An 8,900-nucleotide genomic window follows, 5' to 3' on the forward strand; every position below is an offset into this window, starting at 1 on the left:
AGCTCATTAAATCACCTGGCGCATCATACGCACGACCATATTGGTCACCACTTACACCGGGTCCTCTTTCTCTTCGCTTCTCCTCCATCACCTGCGAATCCCTCATCCGGTTAATGAGCACATCATCACGATCCGAACACAGACTTTGGACCAATTCTTTTACTTCCTCTTTTATCTCTTTCTTATCCCCTCTCCGTCGCTTCTTAATTTCGCTTACCCCTTCTTCCACTTCTTCTAATTTCTGCTTCACCTCTTTTATTTCCCGGTGCGTCTCCTCAAGCTCGTCCTCTAAGGCCCCCTTGACCGTTTCTATGTGCGTCCTCACCTGCCGGTCCTTCGTCTCCATTACCTCTGTCACCTCGTCCAACCTCGTTGTCAGTCCCTCACGTACCATCTGACACTCTTTTTTAATTACCCCTATGTCCTTTTTCATCTCCTTCTGTGTTGATTTTAAACCCTCTATTACCGCTGTGTTCTTCTTTACCTGGTCCCCCAACTCCTTTTGTCCCACTGTCAGTTGTTCTACTCCCAGCGTCAACTCCTCTATACCACCTTGCAATTTTACAGTCCCCTTTCTCACCTCCTTCTCCATGCGCTCCTCACAGTGCCTCACCTCCTCGCGCACTCCTCCGACCTCCTCACTCACACCTCTTCTGATCTCCTCTCCCATCACTTGCATCTCCTGCCCAGATGCCACCCTCATCTGCTCCATTTCCTCCCTGTGAGCATCCAATTTAGTTTCTACCCCCATTCTGACCCCCTCTATCTGCTGCCCCATTTTTTTAACTTCCCTTTCCGCTTGGTCCCTCATGTCCCTCAATTTGCCTTCCATACTGTTTTCTAACCCCTCTAACCCCTTTTTCATCCCTTCCATTTGATTCTCTTGAGCGGCCATTCTGTTTTCTACCCCCGTTAACCCCTCCTGTATTTCCCCTAATCTATTGTCTAATCCCTCTATTCTACTCCCTAACCCTCCGATCTGGGCCCCCATGTCCTCCCTCAATTTCTCGCTATTGGACCCCATCCTTTGTTCTAACCGTTGGCTATTGGCCCCCATGTCCTCCCTCAATTTCTCGCTATTGGACCCCATCCTTTGTTCTAACCGTTGGCTATTGGCCCCCATGTCCTCCCTCAATTTCTCGCTATTGGACCCCATTACCCCCATTTGCTCAATCTGAGCCTCTATACTGTTTTTCAAACCTCCAATTTGGTCTCCCATTTGTCCCATAAGGGCCCTCATTTGCAGGAAAAAAAGGTTCGAATCCACCAGCGGCGCTGCTACGGTCGCGGGTGCGGTAGCCATGTGCGAGGCGCCATTTTGCGCGCCCGTAACCTCGTGCGCGAGGACGCCATTTTGCGAACCTGCCGCCCTCACTGCTTCGCTCTCCTCATGTCCCTCAATTTGGTCCTGGATCGACCCTGCCTCACTCTCCTCTACCGGAACCCAGCCGTCTTGATCTCCCATAGCGCGACTTTCAAAATTCGGGTTTTTTGTAAAACGAAATCAAATTTCGGTGACTTATAATTTTGAGCGCGTTAAGCGCGCTTCGGGTCCGTATCCCACTCCTGACACCAATTGTTACGGACGCGGTTTAGATGTTATTTACCGAGCGGTGGTATTGCCGCGACCGAACAGTTATTCCCCGACTAGACCCCGATTCCACCCAGACGTTGACCAAATCGCGCTATGCCAAATCAATGATGGAAAGGACGCGACACTGGGAAAGAGGAAACGACGCAAGGGGTACAGTTCTCAAGACCTCCGGAGGAGGGTATAATTACAGTGGTGGAGAAAAGGGGGTAGATTACACGGCAGAATGAGGTAAAAGACACAGAAGAGATGGGCACTTAAATACAATCTTATCTATTCCCGGACAGACCACAGACAAACGGAACAAGGCTGACTTACACAGGGATTGATGGCAGGGAGGGACAGGTAGTTCGATGGCACAAGGTGCACCTTGGCTCGGGGACAGGATAAAGCACGGTCCAGTCCAGAAGTTGCGGGGAGGCCTCACAGCGCTCGGAGGTCGTCTTGCTTGCTCCAAGCTCAGCGCGCATCTGACGTCACCTCCCTCTCCCTGCGCATGCTCAGCGGGGAGTGACACGCCCTCGGCTGGTTGGCTCCGCCCCACTGGGGCCGGTCCGCCGCTTCCATTGGGTGCGGGGGTTACCGGGCTCCGCCCTTGACGAGGAGCTGACAGGGAGCCCCTATTTGGTAACCCCGTCGAGCACATGTTCGATGGCGGCTCGTTGGGGAGGCCTGGTGCCCTCCCAACACCCCCTACCAACCAAGCCGGAGTGAGGATGCGCACTCCCCGCGCCCGCCGCTGCCGTTGCTGCTGTTGTTGTTGTTGTTGTTGCTGAACCGTGAGGAAGAGCTGCAGGGAGGTATTGGGAGGTCCTAAACTTCCTAACGGTGCCATACAATCACATTCTGGTGCAACGAAGGGTCAGAATTAATGGAAACGAGTCCTTAACTGACATAGACTAAGAATAACTAGCAAGATGTCCTCTAGTTGTCTTACATGAGATGCGGTGAACCTGGGCACGACATTTAATGGGGGAAATAGGGGGAGGTCGGGTCTACAGAGTGTTGTTTACAGAAAATGGGACTAGGGAATGGGGGATTGGGGATAGTTGGGAAGTATTGAGGAAATAGGGGAATATTTACAAGCGGATATGGATGGATGCAAATCCCATATCCGCAACAATATATATATATATATATATATATATATATATATATATATATATATATATATATATATATATATATATATACATATATACATATATACATATACATATATACATATATATATATATATATATATATATATATATATATATATATATATATATATATATATATATATATATATATATATATATATATATATATATATATATATATATATATATATATATATATACACACACACACACAGTCATCCCTCGCTATATCGCGGTTCACTTTTCGCGTCTTCGTTACATCGCGGGTTTTTCTCGCTAGTATATGTAAAATTATATCGCGGATTTTTCGCTATATCGCGGGATTTTGCGGTATAAATGTATTTTTATATACTATTATTTTAAATATTTTTGTGGTAAAATAAGCATTTTCTAGCCTAAAAAATTAAAAAACGTAAAAAAATAAGAAAAATACAGTAATTAAAACATATTACAAGAATTAAAATACTGTCCATAGTGTACAGTAGAAGAGTAGACAAAGAGATAAAGTCGTGCGTATGGAAAACGCAGATGCGGCAGCTTCCACTTGCGCTAGTTACCCACGTAATGGGTAACTGTAATGCTCTTTCTGGCTGTGCAGTACATTCATCATCGTCATCAGTACTGCACAGCTAATTCATCATCATCTTCATCACGCAAGTTGTAGTATTGAAGAGCCGGGGCTCTTGCTTGATACGGACGAAATGACGGGCAAGACACAAACTCGTCCGAGAAGATATTTATTCTCAAAACCAACTCGGGAACACTGAAAAGCCCGTTTATCGGGCTGCATTATAAAGCACAACCAGAAACCGAAAGCCACGCCTCTCAAGCGTGGCGTGCTTCGGTGGTCACGTGATCAACAGGTGTAGTTGATTATACCTGCACGCGCGGCACGCTTTAGCGGTCACGTGACCAGCCACTCTGGCGCCGGGGATCCCCGCCGGTGACGTCACCGGCTGGAGCAAGGAGATTCTGATGCTGGTCTTGCTTGGGGAACCCATGGGTAGCTACAGTATCTTCAATGGTGAGTACCCATTATAATTTTATATGTTGTTAAAATTACGTATGTTTAAGAGTGTAAAAAGTGTTTAAGAGTATAGGAAGTGTTTATAAGAGTATGGGAAAGGTTAATAAGAGTGTGGGGAGGGTCATAAAGCTTTAAAATATATATAAATAATAAAATAAAAATATGGTCGCTACTTCGCGGATTTTCGTCTATCGCGGGGGGTTCTGGAACGTAACCCCCGCGATAAACGAGGGATCACTGTGTATATATATATATATATATATATATATATATATATATATATATATATATATATATATATATTTAATTTTAAAGCAAAAACTATAGCACTTTGGTGGAATTTGTTTCGAAATCCATTAACTAGATCTATTGGCCAATGTATTCCAGGTTTCAGCTAGTTTCAATGTATAGTCCTTGAGATATGAGCGCCAACACATTTTGGGCGGACATACCGACAGACACCCGTGGGATCTTACCGACAGACACCCGTGGGATTTCATCCAGTAGAAGCTGAGAACGTATTTTCAGTCCCCATGTAAAAGCTACATAGAGAGAAACGATCCCTTATATAAAGGTGGTTATACCGACAGACACCCACGTGATTTCGAGGGTTTTCTAAATATATTTTGAGAATGCATAAACGGACGTTGCTGAAATTTGGAACATATTACCTCAATGGACAAAGCATTTACTTCTGAAATTTGGAACATATTACCTCAATGTACAAAGCATTTACTTCTAAAATTTGCAGCGGATTTCATCCAGTAGAAGCTGAGAACGTATTTTCAGTCCCCATGTAAAAGCTACATAGAGAGAAACGATCCCTTATATAAAGGGTGGGCACTTTGCACCCCCCTTTGATTATTATAAAGGCAATAAGTATTAAATATGATGTGCTTACATTTAACTGATGTGCTGCATTTCCTTTTGGTTGTGTAGCCTGGGTTTGGATCCCCACACAGCTATAAACTGTCGTCCTGGTGATTCATCATTGTGTGTACCATCCCTCGGATGGACGTTAAACCAGGGGTCCCATCTGCAGGAATGAGAGTTGGTCGACGTTAAAGATCCCACGGTGTCCATCGCGAAGAGTAGTCGTCCTTCACGTTGTCCTTCAAAACTACAAATTTCTCTCTGGACTGCGGTTAGCAAGTGGTCTGGTCTCCTTGGAGATTTCCATTAGGTTACACTACTTGCTATCTCAATGTGGTTGTTGTCGGTGCAGAAGCTTCTGCATTGTAAACAAAAATTGTCACGGTAGTTACGCACGTTTCATCTGAATAGCCATCTATAGTGTGGGTGATCTACGGTATCTACAGCATATGCCGGCAATCAGCCAGCATTACCGCTTCACACAAAAAAGGTGCAAAAACAGAACCTTGCAACGATAGACCAATCAGCCTGCTCCCAATCATCAGCAAGGTTATGGAATCCATCGCTTCTGATATTAAATCCTTCCTCTTCTTCAAAGGCTTGATTTCTGACCATCAATTTGGATTCAGACCAGGTCACTCTACTCTGGACATGCTGCTTCTGCTGTCTCAAAAATGCATGGACGGCCTCAACACCAAACAGGAGATCAGAGCCGTCTTCCTTGACATATCTCGTGCCTTTGATATGGTCTGGCACCCCGCCCTGCTCACCAAACTCACCTCTTATGGTATCCATGAAAACATCCACGCATGGCTCACTGACTTCTTCTCCTGTTGTCGTCAACATGTGGCCCTGAATGGAATTCTCTCATCCTCTCTTCCTGTCCAGGCTGGAGCTCCTCAAGGCAGTGTTCTGGGCCATGTGCTTTTTCTGGTCTTCATCAATGATCTCTCCGACTCTGGAAAATCCTATTTCTTTGTTGATGACTCCACTCTCTGCCGCTCCTTATCTCAACCCTCAGATTGGCAGGCAGCAGCCTCTTCCCTCTCTGCAAAGGATAAAATCACAATCTGGTCAAACACGTGGAACATGTCTTTCAATCCTGATAAATCTCACACTCTCACAATGTCGCTCCGAAAAGATCATCTGGAAAACCCTCCCATCCACTTTCTCAACAAACCTCTTGAAGAAGTTCTGTTATTCAAGCTTTTGGGTCTCACTATCTGCCATGATCATTCCTGGGGAAAAAAACACATTTCCAAGCTGGCCCCCAAATCCAGTTGCCGACTGGATGTAATATAATCTGGATGTAATACTGTAATAATGTAATGTAATACTGTAACTGATGTAATACTGTAATACTGGATGTACTGGATGTAATAATCCTTCGTCACGCGAAGTCCTTTCTTGGCACTTCTGAGCTCCTGCCAAATACAAAGCTTTCAGCCGCAGTACTGCTCTCCCCTCTGGGCTGGTGCTCCTGCCTCACACCTACATAGCTCGGATTCACACTGTAGAAACCAAGGCTTTTAGAATCATTGGTATTCCCCGCGATGAAGCTGATTCTGAGGGCCTTTCTCTCTCTCACCGCAGGCAGGATGGTGGTCTTTCTGTCTTCTACCGACTCCTCTCTGGCATAATCTCCCTCCTCCCCCCAGCCCTGTCTGTGCTGTCCCCCAAATACTCCTACAGGTCGCACAAGATCTGCCTGCAACCCTCTTCTGGTGCACTGCCAAAATTAAGACTCTCTGCTCACCTTCACGCTTTCATTCCTCTTTTCTCCCGCCTCTGAAACACATTCTCACACTCTCTTCAATCCCACTTCTCTGTCCAGGTCTTCAAAACAGCTGTTCACCCCCATCTCTTATCTTCCCCCATCCAAAACCTCGCTATTGTCTACCTTCGTTAATACACCCCAAACCCACCTCCTTCAAATTCCATTTTCTTTCCTGAAATCCCCTGTTGTGTCCATTTTGTTTATCCCGTGTAACCTGCTCCAGCCCTCTCCCTTCCATAGGTCTCCCTGTTCCCTACTGGTGTTGTGCTTCCCTCTCTCCCCCTCTTGTCTCCCGCTCCCTTTATTACATGTTTTATGTGTTAGCTCTCATACGAGCCTCGACGAAGTATGTGCTGAGAATGTTCTCTTTCTCACATTATTGTGTCGGCAAGGAGGAAGGCGTTTGAATAATTTATTTTATTCTAGTAATAATTTATTTAATTACTTTACCTTCCTGTGTGTGGGAAGTTCAGTAATTAAATGAAACGGACATTCCGTTGTATCATATACTGAACACTGTGTTTTACTGTTTTAATGGTTTGTGAATGTTTGTTTCTAAACAATGATTTAGGTGAGACCAATGGTGTTTGAGTATTCGCCGTCCCATGATATCCTTCCTGGTTTGATGTCTATTTTCCTCATTTGATTTGATTCTACATTGGCAGGCAGACCAATGAAAAAAAAAAAAATCTAAAGCTGCAAAAGAAAATTAGGACTTTGTGTTTGAATACTTATTGTGTAATGATGATTTTGGGAATTATCTGAAAATATTCAAAATATAAAAATTTAAACCTGAAGGTCCGTTGCAATGCACAATTCTGCTACGTCGCCGGTGATTAAAAGAGCTATTGTGTGGTTGTTGTTGTTTCATATGCAACCAGTGGCTGCTGGTTGCCACATTTCCTTGAAGTGTTGCTCTGCCACTGATGTTGTGCCCCTGTTATCACTAAGCTGGGACTCGTTGATGGCCTCGGAAGGATGACAGACTGAGTCAACCAACCTGGTGTTATTTAAACAGCATACAAGACCCTAAGATCTTGGGGTCCTAAACTCAACACCTCAAGACCTTAAGCCAGCCACCTTAACCATTAAAATTAAACCAACACGAGGCGTTGTTTGTGTGGTCGAATGTTGTCACAGACCACAAGGATAGAGGGTTGCTTTATTCTCATACAATTAAAATGTTTATATTTTGTGTTTTTCTTTTGTGCCTTAACTTTATTTGTCGAAATATTTCTGGCATCATGGATATCGATGATTATAAGCTTGTAACAGCCAGTAGTTGAGGTAGAGATTCACTTACACCTCTAATCTCGACCGTCACACGTGCAGGCAGAGGTGGAGCGTCTATCTACGGCAAATCATTTGAGGACGAGTTTCATCCTGACCTGAAGCACACTGGTAAAAAAAAGTGTATTTATTTCTACTTCTACTTAATTCCACTCTTGGTGATTGCGAGGATTTACCGAGATGTGTTTCGCTCATAACGGCTCTTGATGGTTTTCTCTCTCTCACCCCCCACCCCTTCCCAAGCCGCTCAAGCATGACGATTCACAACTATTTTTGTTTTGGTACTAGCTGCTCCTTTCTTCTTTAGGTGCTGGGATACTTTCCATGGCCAACGCTGGGCCCAACACCAATGGCAGCCAGTTTTTCTTGACATTGGTGCCGGCACAGGGGTTGGATGGTAAGCATACAGTGTTTGGTCGCGTGGCACAAGGCATGTCCGTGTTAAAGCGTATCGGCTGCGTTGCTACAGACTCCAATGACCGGCCACTGGACCCCGTCAAGATAGTACAAGCCTACCCTCGGTAGTGAGTCTGGTAGCTGCTGCTTTTTTGGCTGGTTCATCAACGAGCGTTTTGTGGACACGTGAGTTAACCCCTTTGAGCTACATGAAGTTCCGGTGTACATGGACACGTGAGGGAAGAGTTTTAAGGAAGTTTAAACAATTTGTGTATCAAAGGCTGTTGGACAATAATGAAGAGGAATACAAAAGTATTACTTTTTGTGTTGAAACTGTTGTGAAAATTTCTTCATTGAAAGGGTGAGATGATTAAAAATGCATCAGAGTCGCGTTGAATTGTTGGTCACCAGGTCATTGCACTAGCATTTATCCACCATGATTGATTGTGCGAAATGCTACATGTGGCCCATCTCTGCAGGTGCAACCTTACCAGCAATTTGAGACCAAATCAGGGGTGGCTATAGAAGAATGCACGAGATAATGAGAACAGCGCTTTAGAGAGCAGAGAATACCTCCACCAGTCTGAACAGTTTTGTATCGTACTGATAAGCTGGATCTCTATCTGGACCTTAACCAAAATCTCGTGTTCAGGCCATTGGTGCTCCTATGGTTGGCAGCGAGTGCCCCGGAAGCATTGACAGAAAGAGAGTGGCAATCATATGTGTGGGAAAATAGCATGCTCAGTCAGTTCGCCCAGATAGCTCAGAAGGCGGAGCACTGGTACGGTTTCCAGAGGACCT

General features: G+C 44.9%; 1 protein-coding gene across 1 annotated transcript in view; it reads left to right on the top strand.

Moving 5' to 3' along the window:
* PPIL1 (peptidylprolyl isomerase like 1) overlaps positions 1-8,496 on the top strand; it is an 11,856-nt gene extending 3,360 nt beyond the window's left edge. The window contains exons 3-4 of the mRNA XM_068111951.2: positions 7,746-7,814; positions 8,011-8,496. Of these exons, the coding sequence (XP_067968052.2) occupies positions 7,746-7,814; positions 8,011-8,228 (287 nt within the window). The 3' untranslated portion in view covers positions 8,229-8,496. The remainder of the gene's footprint in view (positions 1-7,745; positions 7,815-8,010) is intronic.
* The last annotated feature ends 404 nt before the right edge of the window (positions 8,497-8,900 follow it).

The sequence above is a fragment of the Myxine glutinosa genome, chromosome 4, assembly GCF_964187855.1.
Source record: "Myxine glutinosa chromosome 4, kmMyxGlut1.1, whole genome shotgun sequence".
NCBI lineage: Eukaryota > Metazoa > Chordata > Myxini > Myxiniformes > Myxinidae > Myxine > Myxine glutinosa.